Source organism: Lagopus muta, chromosome 11, assembly GCF_023343835.1.
Source record: "Lagopus muta isolate bLagMut1 chromosome 11, bLagMut1 primary, whole genome shotgun sequence".
In the NCBI taxonomy this organism is placed as follows: domain Eukaryota; kingdom Metazoa; phylum Chordata; class Aves; order Galliformes; family Phasianidae; genus Lagopus; species Lagopus muta.
Genome location: NC_064443.1, coordinates 12,983,081 through 13,002,945, shown reverse-complemented (window position 1 = coordinate 13,002,945; position 19,865 = coordinate 12,983,081). Strand labels below are relative to the sequence as shown.

Sequence of the window (19,865 nt, the reverse complement as noted above, 5' to 3'; positions counted from 1 at the left end):
CACAGAAAGACAGCTAATTTAATATTGACGGCCTAAGTTTGCCAGCTGACTGCACAGCCCTCCACGAAATTAAAAACCCTCTTCTCCCTATCCTCTGAGATTTCGATGGCAGCTTCCTGCACCAGAAATACACAACCATTTAAATCACGCGTGGTACTGAACTCAGACGTGATGCAAGGAATAATCATTTTAGAAGGCTATACAAATGGCTGAAGAGTCCCAAAATGACAACACGCACCAAGAGGAGCTGCTTTCAAGTCCTCCTCCCTCCGTCAGCTCTGTGACCGGAAAGCACCCAGGTGGCTGGTGTAGAAAAGCACTTAGAAAGCTCTTTAATTGCAAATTTTAAGTGGATAAATCTTAGTTTAACTCAGCACAAACATTTTCCACGCTTCCTTCTCCCATCTTCCTGTGGTCCCTGGAGAATGGCAAAGGCAGTCGTGAAACCTTATTTGTGATGACACTTGGCCCTGTAACACTTGGTAGCTAATTACTCTCCTGGTGACCTCTGACAGGGCTAGCAGCTTCAGACCTTCCCTCCTGCTTTAATCAATACTCACAACAGCTGTGTTGGATACACTCAGCAATTTTACAGATGACTGAATGGGTTTACTCATCAGTATTTTCTACTGCAGGAGAACAAGCTTCCTCATGGATGCCTCACCATTCAAATGTTTATGTCTTCAGGCAAAAGTGGGGTAGAGAAACCTATAGGTGGTATCTTATAATCATTTACAAATTAGGTATGTTTTTAAAAACCAAAGGGAAGCCTGAAGTATTTATTTTCCACTCTCACACTCAACTACTTATTTAATGCAATATTTGCGCCGCAAAACTAGAAAATCAGAGGGAAACAAAGACAAGCCTTTTCCTTAGGCAGTTCCTATAAGATGTGTACTTCCAATGCCCCAAACATAATGTAATATTAAAAAGGAACCTCAAACTTTCTCACCGAAGGAAGCTAAATTTAACTGAGTGAAGAGTTGTTCTGTAATCATAAGAACTGCAGCAATCAGAGAAGATTGCCTCTTACTAGAAAGGAGCTTTTAGTAGCACCTCTAAGAACACAAAATTGGGCATACTTGATATTATCATTTCAGGACATGAATTCCCTTTAGGATGAATCTCAGGAGAAGAAAGAATAAAAACAGAGGGTAGCACGCCAGGAGGTTAAAATGCAGGTATTTTTAATGCAAAGTGTAATTCATCTGGATGAAAATTGTGTTATAAGAAGCACAATATAGACAAGATCCCAGCTAAGACAGGACAGCAGAAACTTCGTTTTTGTTTGGAAAACTCACCTAATCCCTCAAAATGGAAGAGCCCTGCTTTTCCCTTTGCAAAAGAAGTTATTTCCTTCCTTCAAATGAGACATCAGGACATTTAACTGAGAGGTATTTTAGGTATCTCCAGCCACAGACTGGAACCTAACATAAAACAAGGATGTGCTAGCAACCTCAGCACAGATTTTCTGTTCTGAAGGCCATGCCCATCTTCAGGCAGAAATGCCACAGTTTCTTAAATACAATGAAACACTCAATGGGAGGCTCTCTCATCACACATACCCACTTGCACCTGGAGTAAAACTGCATGGGAGAACTAGGAAGATTTCCCAACGCTGCTGGACGTACTTCATGCTCAGATTATTTGGGGCCGGGGGAAAATACTGAATGTGTGATTATTTCCTTCCTCTTTTCATCACCGTGTATTCAGAAGGTGGGCCTTTTTACACTGTCCATTTCAAAAAGAAATTGCTACTTAAATTTTTTTAACGTTCTATTTCTTGACTCTGTTTAGAACACAATTAGACACAGAACAAAAGGACACCTTTAGAAGCACAGCACAAAGGAAAAGAAAAGAGCAGCTGGCACCAAGAGCAGAGCAGCAAATTATTTAGTACCTGGGAGATAATGAGAATGCTGAAAAACGCTCCCTAATGGTAGTGATCTGCCACAGCCACGTCCGTCACCTCATCACACTAATACGGACAGACCGGGTGGCAGCCAGCTGCTCCTCCCTCCCCACCAACTCCCTGAAAGCAAAGATTTGTATGCTGCCGAATAATAAACCTGGACAGAAGTCTTGAGGATCATTAATCTCGCTATCAATCAACCCATTTGGAGATTCACTTCTTGCTGCTGTTGGTGCTAATGTGGCAGCAACTCCAGAGCTCTGGGGAAGTCTGGAGTATGCATGTCTGAAGAATTGCTTTAATGAGTTTCTTGCATTCAAAGGTTAACAAATGTAATGAGGAAACACAAACTTCGGAGACAATAACATGCCCTGCTCTTAAGCAAACCACTGAGAATACTGCACTGTGCATTCTGCTCCAGTATGCTGAATACATCTCTAACAAGCTCTGCAAAAACACGAGAGTCAGACCCCAATGACCTGTCTGGGATGCCAGGAGAGACGCAGGCACGTAGTGTGAGCTCTGACTGCTCCAGCGCACCTTAGCTGCTGAGCTAAGTACCTTGGGCACAGCCCTGCACAAATAGGGGCTATGCTGCAGGGAAGCAAGTTGTATTGCCTGAAGTAGAGCTCTGGTCAAACTGGGTATAAACGTAACGGTATAAACATATCCACTGGGTTCCCTTTGCTAAAGACATCAGACCCACATCAATTAACAGATTAGCATAAAATGACCCTGCATTAGTAGGATCCATGCATTAGCATTTGCATTAAGCACCTCTGTACTTTTGCAAGCGTGTTTCTAAAAAACAAATAGTATCAACGATAGCAAGAACATCAAACAAATCCCAAGATAATATTATAAGAAGAATCAAATGAATATCCCAAATTAGTATGCAGTATTAAGCATGCTTAGGCATAATAAAGCAGCACATAAAGTAAAAACAATGCATATTTTAAATTACTATTTCCATAGACAAAATCAGCCACAATAAAGAAAATCTAGCAATACTGTAAGTAACTAATGGGGGCATAATCCAGTACACCATGTGGCAGAGGGGAGTACCAGGATCATCCTGAAATACTTGAAACAAAATGAGAAAGAGTTTCTTCCTTCAAAAAATTTATTAAGAGAAAGGACATCTTTGAAGCTTCAAGCCTATGGCTCATTCAAAGCCCCTTGAATTTTAGTATCAAGGAAACACATTTATTGCACAGAGAGAATCAAAGCACAAGGCATATCAGAAACATTATCATGAAGTATATTGACAGACCCCCAATTATAGAGAAGAGTCAAGAACTGAAAAATCACAAAGCAACAGATGTAGAAGAGACTTTGCTTTTAAGAAATCATTCAGAATCATTCTGAAGATAGGAAACACTTTCATCCTCACGACAAGCTCTTTTTCAGTGTGCATACACTTGGGCAAATAAACCACTGCCTTCCTGTTGTCTTAATCAGTGCGTGGACACATCTAATAACAAAATGAGTCACGGGGAGGAGAAGATTTGGTTTCAAGATAAAAGTTCATTGCAAATGAGAAAAACAGAAGAAATTCAGTCAACCAGTGTTAATCATCAAATCCCTTAGCACCAGATACTGTTTAATATATTTTCTACTTATAGACTGCTCTCCGTATTTGCATGATTTCCAAAGCTTTAATCTACCTTTTATTAAGGTCTTTATAACCTTTCAGTGTTGACAAGTGTTGGACTGGAGGAAAGAAGAAAAAAAAACCCTCAAGAATGGGAGTTTGCATCTCAAGAATACTTATGGATGCTTCTTAACGTATAAAGAATGTGCCTTGGCACATCAGGCACCTGCTCAGAAGTCGACATGGAAATTAAAAGCAAGCTCTTGTCTCCATGTTTTCTTTTCTTTTACAGCATACAAAGTGGCACGGCTGCAAAGGCAGGCATGGAGGAACATGGTAGATGTCTGCTCCTAGGCAAACTGCTCAGTGCTGACACCCCTACCCAGTCAGGTTCATTTCAAGGCTACTGTACCTATACACTTCATTTCCATGTTCTCAAGTGATCTTTGGTGGGGCTTTTGATGCCATTAGTGCAGCAGTGAGACAGCTCAGGAGAGGAAGAAGAGCAGTCCTCCCCACTGTAGATGTGAGTAGATGTGCACGAGTAGACCAGCAAAGATTGCTCCCAGCCCTGACTGGGGCCCTGCTCCCACCCCAATTATTTCCATCTTTGCTGGTAACTGGGATCTGTAGTAACGAGCCTTCCTATTTTATTCTGATAGTTTAATTCAAGGAGTTTTGTGAGCTAAAAATGCTTAAAATGCAGACTAAACAGCAGAGTATTTTGCCACTATTTCTGGTAGTTTTGTCCCAGACATTTGGTTTCAGATCTGTGATTTCCTGTCGAGAACACACAAGTGTGAAATACTTGTTGATCCGTTTATTCATTTGCCTCCTGGCTGATCATAGCCATTTTGACAGAACAGACAAATTGACTTGCTCCGTGTTGTTTTTTCACATGCTTCTCCACCAGCCTGCAAACACCGCCCGACTCCACAGATGCTGTGTTTAGGTCTTCCTCACTCCTGCACCCTCATTTTGCATCCTGCACCCTCACTTCCTAGGCTTGCTAAGCATATTTCTCACAATACTCAGGATGTCTTAAATTTCACAAACTCTCACCATAGCAGCTTCCGCAACTCCATCTGCCAGATGAAAATGATCCATAATATTTAGAAAAATTCTTTTTCAACCATTCATACCCAGTGAACAATTTACATCACTCCTTAGGACACCAGACGTAGCCGCTGGCATGGATGCTCAGATACGTCTGTGACAATTTGCACTTGGTTACTGCAGCAGCATTTAACCATTATCTATGACACATCTCAGCAAATCATCTATTTTTCCAAGTCGTGAACAAGCACTGCAATTTGGAAAAGGAATGACAATGTTCCCAAACATCCTTGCTGAGGAAATGGCAAATGTAGCTGTGAGTGGTCAGGCAGAGCCCTGTAACATCAGCCCAGGTTATTCAATGCAAAGTAATTTCAGCGGGCTAATGAATGAGTCACTGTTCCCAGGCAGACGTGTAGCAGAACACAGTGCATCTAAATGATATGCCCTTTTATTTCAAAACATACTGACTCCCTCTGGTCTGTTTAGACCAATGGGATGCAGCATTGCCAAGATAACGTGGAAGAATGCAAGCTTGGCATGACATAGTAACTAAATGTTGATAGAAGAAAATTATGAGACATTTATGGGGACAGGTCCTAGGCTCCAAGTGATGCTCTGCTCTTGTACTGCCCCCATGTAATTACAGCAAGTTTGCTTACAATTTGCTGCTCACACTTCTAATTGGATTCCTGCAAAGGGCAGCTTGCTGTGCCATGAGCTTGTCACTTTACCCGCTTTATCTCCGAACCACTCAATTAATAATAAATTCCATTTATTATAAAAGCATTTGTTTCAATGTATATGATGCTATCAGCAGCCATCTCATTAATATTTACTCTCACGAAGCAACCTGCTGGTGGTAAGGTCTCAGATACAACTAGTAACTTTAAAAGAAGAAAACACATGTAGCCAAAAAGCCAAAACAGAGCATGAGCTGTAACAAAACATCCAACACATATAAATCTAACTCCCGCACAGAAAGCCCAGTAAATACAATAATGCTGGTGGAGAGTGATGACAACGTGCAAGTTCATTCAGTCACCACAAAAATGAGGTGTGAAGCTGCCAACACATCTGTCCCTGGGGTGAGGAGTTGCTGTCTGGATCACCAAGGAGAAATGATGTTGGAAGTGCGGGAGGGGAGCATTCCCACACTGTGCTGTATAACCGATGAATCTTAACCCCTAGGCTAGGGGAACACAAGGAGCACAGAGATGGTTTAAAGCCCTTTTTCTTAAGCATCTTTTTCTGTGCTCAGCACACAGGGAATTACAATACAGCCTGCCCCAGATTGACACTGGGAAGTCAATGGGACCCCACACTTTTCAAATAAGGAGTGAGGGAGAAGTGGGCTGCAGATAGTTTAAATGTTTCAAAAAAGCTTATACAAAGCTCTTCCAGTGCAAGAAAGCACTGCAAGGGTTAGACTGGACGTCCAAGTGGAAGCTTAATTTCTGCAGACAACACCAAAACTCACCAAAATCTCAGAGTTGCAATAAAACATGGACTTTTCATTTCTCTGTAGGCCTAAGCACAGCTTGTATAATTACAAGAGCTGGTGAAATGGGAACATTTCTTGTATGTTCAGAAGCGCCCAGCTGCTTCTTGTGCAGAATGCTCCTGAGAGTGAGATTACACATTCAGACATGGTGAGATGAAGCAGCTGCTGCGAATGTATTTCAAATGCTGTGATTTCTCCTCTTCTGCTCGCTTATTCTGTGCATCTTGAATAAAACTATGCTGCAGGGACAACAAGTCTCTTTCTAGTAGTCCCCACCTATTCCTTTAAACTATACAACAGGGAACTTGTTCAGTGTAGCTGCGCGGATAACAAAAACAGTGATGTTGAACTCTAACCTTCAGCTACCACAAAGAGCTAAATTAATTCCCTACAGCACATCACTGCTGCTTTTGAAAAGGCCCAGACTCGGCAAAAAACAGATGGAAACGAAACTTAGAGACCTTTAAAGATGTCAAGCATTTCCTTGCAATGATGGCCTAAGAATCTTTCTTCTTCCCATCACTTTTTTTTATTAATCGGAGCACACATGGCAGCTCCCTGTGTGGTACCACTTAGGGCTCACCCCATCAACAGAAAACCTTGGGAAATTATTATCTCAAGTCGTTACCACTGGGATAACAATGCTTTTATACCTAGAATTAAAAAGATGAATTGTCACAGCCTGGTAAATCAATACGCAACAGCAGGCACCGAACTCCAATACTGCTTCTCATGCCTTTCCTTCTCATAGATTGTCACTGTCAGGACCTGGCTCACAGACCCACAGAAAGGACTCCTTTGCACTTTATGACCCCTGTGCTTTTGCTTCCAGGGCTACTCTTCTGAACATTTTGAAGCACTAACACATTTTGGACTTTAGGAAAACACAGCCTGCAGGAACCCGCTCTGGAAGGCAAATACGCAAGAGAACTGCAGAGCCCCTGTAGATCCCCAAATCCTTGTCTCCACCACCAAATGATGTTGAACAGAGAATTTTTGATCCTCCACTTCCATGAAGCCATTTGTGCAAGGATCTGAATCAACCTTCTCTCTCTCTTCCAAAGAGCATTTGCCAGAAAAAATGCCAGAAACTGGCATTTCTAACATCAAGAGGGCAGAGTGCTTGTGAAGTGCCAACCATCTCTGAAGAGACTTTGGGGACCCGGTGTCAGGTTCTTATTCAGAGATGACAGCCATTACCATAAGCATAAGATTAAGGGCTCTGCCCTACTGACTGTAGCCAAGTGCTCCACATGAGTTGGCTTAGCACTGATAAATGTCACGTTTACAATGCATTTGCAACATGAAAGTCCATACTTTGCTTTCCAGGGACCTCTATGCCTGATTATCAGGAGAGTTAGAAGCATTCACTGAAGTCTGATGAATAGAATTAACACATCATTTAAATAGAGACTAATATGTATGCAAATTGGAAAAAGTTAAAAATAAGAGTTCAACCCATCATTTGAGAAAACGCAGACCTCATCCTTGTGAAATATGAATGTTTCAATTCACATCATATCTTCACATCTATGTTAGCTGCTCTGCATGTGAACAATAGGGTGCATCAAGCCCATATTGATTTTATATTTGAACTTGGACTTATAAAATGGATTATATTGAAACTTGAATAATATGTATGCTAATTAAATACTCCGTTTAATGACATAAATAAAGACGAAGACCAATCACAGGTTAATTTATATTTGCAAATTTCCTAATTACTGTGTTTTCCATTGGAAAGCGGGAACTTTATTTTCACAGTCACTGCAAACAAAAAAAAAAAACAATAATTTCTTTGCTGAAATGATTTTAAAAATCTTTTCCACTTTTTTTTTTCTTTATCCTTTAGGACCGACTCAAATAGAGTTAGAACTCAAATGGATTCTGACCTGTAAGCTGGCAGAATGAAATGCATGCCATTCATACTGATAGAAGAAACGTTTTCTTTTTAACAAGCTAAGTGCTCTGCAATAAACTGAATGAATTCACAATATGGAACATTGTGCATCCCAAGGCATTCGTTTTTGCCAAGTTGCATAGGCTGGCACTTTATTTTAAGAGAAGTGCAAAAAAGCCCACCCTTGCTCGCTGCTGTTTTACTAGGCTGCTGATTCCTAGTATTTATCCATCCTGTTAAGATTGCTGAATTGATTTAATATTCTCCCCCTATAATTTTACACTCAGACCACATCCTGCTGTGAAATAGCTAGTGCTAATGTTAGTCCAAATGCTGCTATGGGACTTAGGACATCGCAGGGCACTTCAATAGCTATATTTTATGGTTACAAGGAGAGAGAAAAAATATAATTTATCTGGCTGCTGTGGTTAATTCGCAGTTTCACAGCAGAGGTATACAGTTCCCTCTGGGTACATCTACTTGTATTACAGGATATTTCATTCACAGTTCATCTGAGATATTCCTTTAACTGTGAACCTACAAATTTATGTGGTACATCTTCTACAGAGATAGCTGTGTACAATTCAGCATATACTCTTACATACTAAAACATTATATAACATACATAAACCAGTAACAGATGAACAGAGAACATAAACTATCAACAAATCAAACAGCAGGAAGTTCTTAAATTGTTTCTTGCAGCTGAGAAGGGGAACAAAAAGTACAAACCCAGTATCTTAACAGATACTCTCATTTTTCACTTCGTTCTCCAAATTGATTTAATTTCAGAGAAAGTTTGATTACAAAATTTGATTTGTTTCTCTCTTCAATAGCTAATCGTAGTTCTAACAGCCACATTTCAAGAGTTTTAAAGTTGTATTAAAGCTTCTTGTAAAATAGCCTGGAAATGAACTAGCAGCTGAGTCAGAGAAGGCAGCAGTAACACCCTCTACCACTGTGTTCATCTGAAACACATACTCCTCATGCAGTAAGGTTTCCCAGTGCTCACAAACCAACTCTCAATGGAGCCTAACTAAAACTTGTATTTTAAAAATACTGGTTCAAAATCAAGCATCACAAAATAGTTTTTTTTTTTTATCTCTGCACAGATCAAATCTTGCTCATCTTTTTTTCAAGAATCTCATTACTACAGCAGCAGTGTGGAAGGCATTTACAGAGAAAGTGTCTGGAATTAATCTGTTTAATTAGTTCCACAGAAACAAAACAGAAAGATCAATTGCAGCTGTGCCACAGATTTCTCACTGCCTGACCTGGGATGCCCCTGCCTACTCCCCTTTGCTCTCTGCAGAGAAAGGTATTTCTGCACATACTGGGGAAATGCTGTTCCACCTCTAGAGTGGTGAGCAGTATGTCAAAAGCAGTTTTCCAACCTGCTGTTGGGACTTTGTCCCTTTCAGTGAACTAGATGGCCTATGGGCAAAGCAAAGAGATGTAAGTCTCAGCTCTTACAGGACACATTTTATAGCAAAATGAGGATTAAAATAAAAACTTGTGGTGGCTGTTTTGTTGTTTTGAAGGTCACCAACAAAGTATTTTGAATTCCAGTCTTCCACAACCAAAGCACGCATTCTCCTGTTGTTTGATTTAAGATTGCATGCTTGACATTATCTTCTAAAAAAAGGTGATGCAGATTTGGGCTCCCACTGAGTTCATAAAAGTGCCGGCAGAAAAAAATGCTCTCACAACTGACCCACATGTACAAACCCTACAGAAGCTGTGAAGCACAGCTACAAGTAAGAGTCCTCATTTAAAGGCACCGCTGAAAATAATCACAATCCACCAGGACTGCCTGTTCTGGGACATGAATCTTTAACCAATCAACATGTCCTGCTTCTTTTGCAGGAAGATAATGTAATGACATCTCCAGGGCTGGTTTGATTTGGTCACACTGTTCACTTGCTTGCAGGTCCTTTCCCCTGTCACCTTGGCCTCAAGCTGGCACTCGCTTTTGATAACGGCAGTACTGGCATAGGCAATATAGCAGTGCCTTGGGCAACAGTAAGGGTAGCAAACCACAACTACACCAACCTCTGCTCTTCTTTTTAAAAACTTCCCATCGTTGTTCTCCTAACTCTTTCATAATCTTAGGCTCCCTGCTGCAGGAGAACAGATGGAATGAAACTCCAAACAGATTTTTTCCACCAACCTGCATGCCTCCTGACACAGTTGTCCTCTGCAAGCTGCCTCTGCAGTTTCTTTCCTGCCCATTTTGTATCTTCCTTTCCCTGCCGAAAGCTGTAGCCCTCCCTCTCTCCTCCCCACACTTCTTCAGTGTGCTTTGTTATTGGCTTCATGTTACTCACTTTGAATGTGATGCATTTGAACTGTGTCTTCTAAATGCTTTTTCAGCCTTCCAGTCTGTGATTCACAGGACAATTTGTCACACAACTCCTCTTTTCTTACAGTTGCATGCGTGCTTTAAAGCTCACACCACAGAACTGCGCAGAATGAGCCTCTGAGCTCCCATGCAGGATCAATGACTCCTGTGGTGTGCCTGACGAATGGCTCCTTAACCTTCTTTCAGAGCCCAGAAATGATGGAATTTCTGTAGTCCACTGCTTTATTGTCTTTCTTGTCATAAAGCTTTTTCTACCATCAAACCTAAATTTCCCTCTTGCTGCAATTTAAGCCCAAGACTCCTCATCCTAAGCACAACGGATGCAGAAGATCATTTATTCCTTGCAGGTCCCATTCATGTACTAGAGCACTTGCATCCTCACAGCTAGAATCCTGCCTGCCCATCTGGTCTAACCAACTTCCTCATAGCAAGGGTAAACTGCACAAGAATAGCCACAGTCCTCTCTCATTTACACCTAGAGATACACCAACCTCTCATAAATTTGGATTTGCTTTTCATTTACAGGACAGCTGTGAGGAGAACACTGCTTCATGAAATTCAGATGAAGGCTGGGCATGCATGACAGAAGAAGAATCTGGCTACAAGTACCTGGCAAGAAGTAACTTGTTATGGCACTTGCATACTCCTGAAACCCATTTAAGGTGATACAGGTTCTTCATCTGCGGACTCAAATTTACCAGAGCAAGGTCTGCTTTAACTGATACCAGTTACTCAAAAGTCACTCTGCTAACATCAATGGGGCTGCACAGATTTGAACCCGAAGCAAAACCTAGACTGTGCTGTTTCCTTGAAGTGGGACATCCCAGGCTCAAAATCCTGGCAGTTACCACTGATACTTAAGCTTGGCAAATCCCACTCCAACTTCTTTTCTTTCTCCTTTCTTAAGGCAATATCTATGTGTTTTAAAGCAGCAGCTCACTACTGACCTCACCAATGAGGAAACTGAACTATTGCAGAATTCTGTTTTGCAAGAAAAAGTAAAAGTAGTGTTAATTAAAGAAGAGTAAAAGTAACAGGCATATAATGAGATAACATGCCCCTTTACACAATCTAGCTCTTAACAGATCATCCAGCACGCTTAAAAAGCAACTTTCCATCTGCAGATCTGTCTCTCTCTCTTTTTTGTCTAATGAGCATGAGCTAGTCTGTTCAAAAGCCCAAATGGGCATCTCAGGGCCAATTCAGCAGCAGGGGGTCCGTTACTATAACAACTGACAACTCCCATGATTTCTGAAAGTCCTGAAGGAGCTGTTTGGGGAGGAACAGCACTACGGGCCACAGTGTCACCGCCTAACTTGTGCTTGACCTGCTCAGCTGCTCCTGCACATGGGAACGCCCAGTGCCCAACCACCAGCCTGGATCCCTTCCTGATCTCCACAATAAAAAAGGATGAAACTCCACAGCCTGTCAGGAAGAGCAGCCACACACCACACTTTGGCTCTCCTCATGAGCTCTTCTCCTTACCCCAGGCTGCACGTTGCTGGATGAAAGAGAAGAGATGCAGTTGGAGAAGTTTTCATATTGATTTTCCCCATGATGAGTGCTCCGAGAATGATGCCAACAGCTAGAACAAGCAACTGGTGGCTGCCCTAAGCTTCAGGCTTGAAAGCAAGCTGCCTGTCATGGGCACAAAAGCTGAGCTCGACTCCCTGCTTGAGATGAGAGGGAGATGATCACAGGCTGCTTCCCTGTAATGAAAACGAACAGTGCTTTGAGATACCGCACACAGCAGGGCCTGGTGTTTCAGTACCTATTCCTCCAGCACAGGCAAAATCAAATATAGTCATCTTCTGCAACAAAGCCTGGAGTGCTTTTCCTGCATTGCCTGGGTTGAGGCAGGGAGATCAGAGGGCTCCAGAACCAGGCTGGGCTGGACCCTGTCTGCCAGGCAGAGATTCCTCTGATGCTGCTTTTCATCATACCAAACTCCACACAGCCATTCCCAGAGATGCACGCCGTGTTTGTTTTGTGCAGGGCACATTAGTTACTCAACCTCAGAACTGAGATGGACACAGGGATGGGTTTCAGGCACACAACTCACCTCCATGTCTCTTCGCATCTGCCTGTCGTGCTGCCCGCCTCAGCTCAGAAAATTTCTTTCCTTTGTCAGTTAATTCTCCCCACAGGCTGTGATGACATGGGCTGCACTCTGGGGCACCGCTGAACTCAAGCAGAGCACAAGCACCTGGACATGGTCCTCAGGCATCACCCGAGCAGTGTCAGCATGAGCATCCCCATCCCTCCTGCCTCTTTCTGGGCCCTCAGTTACACCAGTGCAACTCTGGTTACTGCATGAACCAGACTGGGAACTAATCTAGTTTAAATCAGAGCAAGAAAAAAAACCAACATGGATTATTTCTCAATCCAGCTCATCACATGGTTGTACAAACATTTGCTTTGGTATCACAGAGGGCAGTGCGAGGGCACGAATGGAGGAGGCTGCTTAAACCACTGCTGCTGAAATAAATACTTGAGCAACTGCACCTGAGGCATTCTTAAAATCAACACATCAGCTCTCAGAAAGTGTTACCTAGCAAGTCCAGGAGTGAGAAAACAAGCAGAATCACAAATATTTTAGAATAAGCTGAAGCAGCTTTTATCACTGTGAGCAAGCAATTTTACAGTGGTCTGTAAATTTGCAAATGCTCCTTTTTCAATCAGTACAGTAGATGAACAACACATTGTGTACTCATAAAATAAAACCAAGAGATAGGTTCAAGCATCAATTTCAGCACTTTTTACAACCTACTACAGGAAGAAGTTCTCTTTACTTTTTCTTTTCCCAATGAAGTTTTTTGCACTACCCTACCAATGGAACAGCCCATATTCCCCAGAATTTAACACCAAATGTCAGTTTTCCAAGCCATGGTAATTAGATATGATAACTACAACAGCCTTTGGTCTTACGCTGCAGGTTTCATTTCTAAATTACAAACTGATTTAAAAATACAGCAAACCAATCCTTTTTTTGGTGCTGTTTCACCAGTGACTGCATTCAGATGCTGAAATATTGAACACCTGAGCTTGCTCCCAATGAGGTCTTTGCCACCAAGTTCAACAACAAGATCGTCAAACTGTAAGTGAGTTGGCCCCAGGTCACACAGAAAATCAATGAGAGTCAGAGAACAAACTTGCATCTCCTGGTGCTCAGTGTTGTTCCTTCTGTGCAGAAAAGTACTGCTGGAGAAGTGTGAGGCTGTGTCACAAGACCTGCTCCAAGGCCTCTCTGTTCAATTCAGCAGGATGCTTACTAGAAACCTAAGAAAACTCATATTCTCTACTAAATTCTATAGGGTTTTGCCCAAGGAAATTTAAAGGCCTCTTTTTCCCAAGCCGTCTCTTATACACACAAGGCTATAAACAAGCAATGCAAGCTTGCTTGCTCTTTGAAAGGCAGCAGCTGTGTTGTTCCAAAAATCCCTCCTGAATGTAAACATATTAGCACTGTATAAACAGCTTGATTTAATAAGAAATGCAATACAATATTCCTGCTTTGTCTTTGGGATCACAGTGTTGATGGTGGCAATAATTCAGAGGTGAATTATGGTATCTGCAGAAAAGAAAGAAACAGAAAACTCTCCAGCTATAGCGCTGAATTAATTTCTTCCTCTTAGCTGAAAATGAGAAATGGCTATAATTTAGTTCCCATTTAAAAGTTGCTGTTGGCTAAACTCTAAAATCTTAATTGCGTCTTAATATTCTCTGCTTATTTTTCCCTTTGAAATCACAGTCCATAGCAATGTAATATTTAGATTAAAAATCAAAACGGAAAACAAACAGGGGAAGGTCACCAGTCGCTCCTAAAAATATTGTTTTTTTCTGAAGTGACAGAATGCAATGTGCATCTCAGTATTTTAGTTGATTTCTTAACCCTATTCACACTTTTACACCTCTGTGAGAAAGAAAGTGCCACTGACCTCGGGTTTTCCTTACAGTGTCAATGTTCAGGACTTGTTCAATGTGCAAGAAGAATACAGAGAAAGCTTCAAGCCATAGTATGGCTCATCATGCTGTAGGAAGTCGTCGTGTTGCAAAAAAAACTGAAGTCACACTCAATCCCTAAATAGTTTGGAGGTCACTACCAACACATTGTGATTCTCAAAGTTCATAGAAAAGGCTTTAAGAGTAACAGTGGCAGAGAATGCAGAACATGGAAGTCAAATTTTAAACTGACCTTGAAGAACTGCAGAATGATCTCACAGTACTGAGTCTGGATATAAAATCACAGATGCAAAACAAACGCCCAGAAATGCAGAAATCATGTGCTTGGTAAACTGCAGCTTTCAATGCACACACTTGAACGGGCTCTATATGAGCTAGTAGCACTCCAAAGAAAGATCCTAAAATCAGAGTGAATAGTTCTCCAAAACTATGGTTGTCCAAACAGAGTCCAATTTCTGGAATCAGTCTGAAAGGAATGAATTCTGCTATGCCTCAATACTAAAAGATACCAGTTTCAGGTTTTAGAACTGGGAGCAACAGCTCCCTTCATTGTGCCCAGGGCAGCTCAAGGACCAGCCAGGCCAGCTTCTCCTTATGAAGAATCAAAGATGCATGGAAACAAACTGCCCCCATGCCCAGGAAGAGGAACTCCTACCCACCCTCCGTGCACCCCGTGGCTCCTGGTCATCACACAGTGATGCTCTCTTCATTGTTCTGGGATAACAGACAGGACAATTTTTGCAGTTTCATTATGCTGACCTAGTTTATTTTCTGCTCTTCCAACTTAAGATCACATACATCTCTTTGCACAGTAGTGCCATTAGAAGTACTGAATTTAAGAAACTTCAATGGAAAGGTAATTCAGAACTGCTGCTTGCCTGTAAGTTCCCATCCCTTTTCATTACTGAGATGGCTATCATGCTAAAAAGAAGGAAATGACCCTTTCTCATCAACATCAATCATATCCTTTCACCATTTGTCCAGGATCCACATGGAAAAGGAACTAAGAACAGAAAATTACCTCTGCAAATAAGGGAGTCTTATTCAGAAATGGGACAAATCATTCCCATATACGTTAAATTACAAAAAGCCTCTAATGAACACAGCATGGAAGTTCCATAGATACAGGGAAAGCTTCATCAAACAGTGACTGATTCCTACGATTCTCCTTTTCACATAAAGTGAAGGGAAAATGAATCTTCTTTACAATATATCATCACAAAACTTACTTTAGTTCTGTATCACAGAATGAGTTACAAAGGAGCAGAACAGAGAGAAATGTTTTGCCAAACCTTCATAAGCAAACCATTAATTCCTTATTTTGGTCCCTGGATAACAGGGGACCAATGCAATGTGAAGAAGCAGAAGGCTTTGCTCTGCTTCATTGTTCTACTTATGTCACCTCTGTTCTTCAGTCTTGTAATCCCACAAATGCTCAGAAATGCAAAAGTGAAAATATCATTTGTTTTACCCTTGTGATGTATTGCCAAAGGGTAGCCATGTCTCTTCTGCATTTTCTACTTGTCTGGGTGGTATTTTTCAATGCTTTTTCTCACAAGAGAACAAACAATTGCTGTGCAAGAAAAGACCCCTTGGTCCAGCACGCCTGTCCCCTTGAGGGTTATCCTTTTACAACAAGCGTTTCTCTGCATACAGCATCTTCCCCTTCAATAGCACGTTTCCCTTACTGAAAAATCTGTCTCAAACTCTTCTTCATGCCATTTGCTTTGATGGTGTTATTTAGCAAATTATTCCATATGTTGCCTATTAGATTTCAAGCTAAGTATTTCTTCCTGAAAATCCAGATCACTGTTCCTTTCCAACTTGTAAATGACACTCTGAGCTGTTTGAGGTTCTCTTTTTCCCTTACTTTCAAGCCCTCCCAGAGATAAACATTTTATTTTCCCTGAAGAATGCTAATCACATTGAAAAGGGCATACAAAATGTTGTGTTACCACTTCAATGACATGGTCTGCACAGCGTGAAATGTTACCGTGGACAATTTGTGTTCTGGCTGCTTGCTGATTTATCCTAAAACACGCATTCCCTTCTCTTATATACGTGTTCTGTATTTGTTTAAAAAAATCCTCGGACCATGAACTAGAAATGCATTATTTTGAACTGAGAACGAGTACCCTCAAGTTTATTTATCGTTCCTCAATTTATTGCCTCATATTTATAAAAAAAAACCTTTTGACACAGTTTCCATGTCTGTATTAATTTTTAACCTCTAACTTTTTTTTTTTAACATCAGCTATACGCATACAAATTTATCCATGGTTGTCAAAGGCTTAAATATATTATACACTCATACTTTTACCAAAGCTATCGATGAATGTTAACTACTCATGCAAATTATGCAGAACAGATAAAATCCAACTGCCGTCTGTATGCAAAATAACAAATATTACAGGTTTCAGTTAAAGCCTTTGTTCCTGTACTTCCCTTGATTTATCTGCTAGGTTGTTATTACTAAGCAAATAAAAATGTTATGAGGTAGATGGCTAGGAATTTGAAAGATAAAAAGCATTTAATGTTAATTAATGTATGTTAATTTTAGACTTGAATAACATTATGATCTATTACAAAAAGCAGTATTTACCAAAATTAGTCTCATCACTAAGCCAGTTCTTTCAAACCTTAATATTCTCTCAGGGACAGCACTGTTACTCTTTAAGTGGATTAAATACTAATTTTGCAATTATTTATCTCCATCCATTAGTGAAATTGCAGGAAACGTAAATGTTTTTCAAACAATGAGAGGTACCAACATTCCTCTCCATAATGGTTGTTAGCATTTTATCTCCAAATCCTTCCTCCCTAGCAGAGCATTTTGTACTGAGCAAGATAAACTAGTCCTACACTACAGTGCTTCAGAATATGCCATATACTTTGAGGGCTTGGCTGGTATGAATGTGACCAAGTTTACTCTTCCAAAAGAAAGAAAAATGGGAGAGATTTTGGACAAGAGGTACACTGAAGAGCAGGACACTGAACTGGCATCTTTGTACCTTTTCCAATTTCAGCTTCTACGCATGTATCAGTGCAATTTTATTCACTTGTTTTATTGCAGTCATGTCAATTATTAGCTAATATAAAGAGAAATGATCTTCACAAGAGTACTGTCATCTATTCACTAATGTATTTTAGAATGTTCCCAACCTTGACAATTTGTCATTGATCATCAGCAAAACGGGGGTACTGGAAAACAAATTGGTATTTTTTTTACTGATTCTGCAAATAAAATGATCAATGAACTGCTATTCCTCACCAAAGCTACTTTTCTGTGTCTTGGCTAATCAGATTTTGAGATAATTCCAAAATACCTTTTCTGAGGTTAATCTCTGGTTACATTTCACTACAAGACAAATGAGGTGTCTCAGAGTTTTGGTTCTGACGTAAGAACGCACTCCAGCTTCTGTCTTCTTCTAAATTAACTGAAGTTGGTTTGTTGGTGGCAAACCTAGCCTTCACCACTGAGCCCAACTGGTGTAAAGGATGACATCTCTCCTTAAGAGGATGTTTTCCCTTCAGGATCTGTACTTCTGAACACTTCACCAATGCTACATTTAGAACGCGCTCTTAAGCGCAGTGTTATGGAGCATTAAATAATTTTATCCCCCTTTCATGGAAATACAAAGGAAGAAAACAAGCACCTTAAGATCACACAGGAATTAAGTCTCACTGGGCTTTTCTCCCATGACCATCTTTCCTCACAGCTAAGACTAAGGCTAACTGTGGAAATATCTGTTGACATTACAGCTGGCTCTGACATTGCTATTAGTAACCAAATTTCACGACACAAAGAAACGGTATTTGAGGCTGTTGAATAGTTAACCCAACAGAGACATTCCAGCAACCAATGCATCCAACTAATGCATCTATCATCATAACATCCAACAAAATAAAAAACACAGGACCACAGTAAAAAAACATCATTCCAAACGTGTTTTAAACCATGATCAGTTTCTGCATGTAAAGGAAACATGCTCACCTCCAGTAGACAAGCACAGCAATGAGAAGAATGAGGCACACAAAAGTCAGTGCTGAGACCACAATAAGCGGGATGATCCATTCCATTTTACCAGGAGAAGGTCTCGTGGCCATGCTGGAACTGTTCTTGTCAGCTGCATATTAAGCACATAATAAAAACAATCACAAAGTGTAAAGAGATTTACAGTGTGGAAAAATGTGTAAGGAAAACAAATAGTTTCTCCATTTTACATGATATGAGCAAACATTCAGAGCAAAGATCTTCTAATTGCAGGGTGGGACTCCATTTGTCTTTAATTTGAAACTTAAGAGCACAAAAGTATGGTGTTTATTGCCACATATGGCTTGGATTTTACTCCTGCCTGTAATTACAGTCTCATACACAATTTTAGGACTCATGCAAGCACCTATTATCAGACATGGAGGATCCCACTGAATTATTCCACCACAGTAGCAAAGTAAATATTTTGCTCCATCATCACTGTTTGCAGGTAAATGCACCCTGTTTCTCAACACTACAGGGCAGCTCTCGTTTGCCAAGTTCAGCATACTCTCCTTCAGAAGTAAATTTCTTGGTAACTATCTTAAAATAAAAATCCTCAACATGTTGGGTGTCATGTCACATCATTTGCTGAATTGTCACAATCTGGTGAGTTACTGCATACGAATGCACTTTTTAGCATATGGATTGTCAAGATGGATGGATGAATGAATGGATAGTATGTGTTGTAACTGACAGAAGAAATCATTATGCTACAGCTTTTGAACAAAATTAAAGTTGGTCAGTATTCTGAGATCTGGTCGAGTAACTGTTTCACTTTTTTCATGATTCAACACCATGATAAAATTACTGCAAGTACCGAAGTTAATGAGAGTGGACCCTGTAACCACACTGTGTGACAAAAAATGTCTGATTTGTGAAAATTTAAATAGACTTGATGAATAATTACTTTTAGATATAATTTTCAGATACTTACTTATATTTATTTCAAAGATAATTATCAGATATAAATTTCAAGCTTCTACAGAATTGGACTCAAAGACCCTTCTGTGAGTCCCTTGCAGCTCGGGATATCCTATGATTCTAAAATCATGGTAGGCAGAATGAGATTATAAGCAAAAATATAGAAGTGGATTCTGTATTTCATTCATGTTTCTGAAAAAAACAGGCAGGAGCTGATCAATACCTGTCAGTGGGATATAATGGGAAACAATTACTGTAAACAGCTTCTGATTTGAATGAGAATTGAAATGTACATACTTGACTTCTACTTATCAGCCCATGCAAGTCTTTCCTTACCAATGTGCTTCCTTGCCCTCCTTCACTACTATATTATCATATCTTCTGAAACTGCTGCAAATCCGACCAGAAGAACATAATTGCCTTTGCACCGTGGGCAGGCAAAACACAGATAATTGGAAGTCACCAGATGTCACATAATATGAAGTCATACTCTATTTTAATAGTATTTAGATTATACTCCTCCATAGGCAGGAGTAAAATTCAACTAACATGGAAGTAAAGGTTAATTGTAAATGCTTTTTGCCTGACTGCTGAAAACAGAGTGAGGCTGCAGGCTG

General features: G+C 40.5%; 1 protein-coding gene across 3 annotated transcripts in view; it reads right to left on the bottom strand.

Annotated features, from left to right (window-relative positions):
• Positions 1 to 19,865, bottom strand: part of PTPRG (protein tyrosine phosphatase receptor type G) — a 377,855-nt gene that overhangs the window by 44,840 nt on the left and 313,150 nt on the right. For all 3 annotated transcript variants that reach the window (XM_048957891.1, XM_048957892.1, XM_048957893.1), the window contains one exon: positions 18,286 to 18,418. In XM_048957891.1, the coding sequence (XP_048813848.1) occupies positions 18,286 to 18,418 (133 nt within the window). The remainder of the gene's footprint in view (positions 1 to 18,285; positions 18,419 to 19,865) is intronic.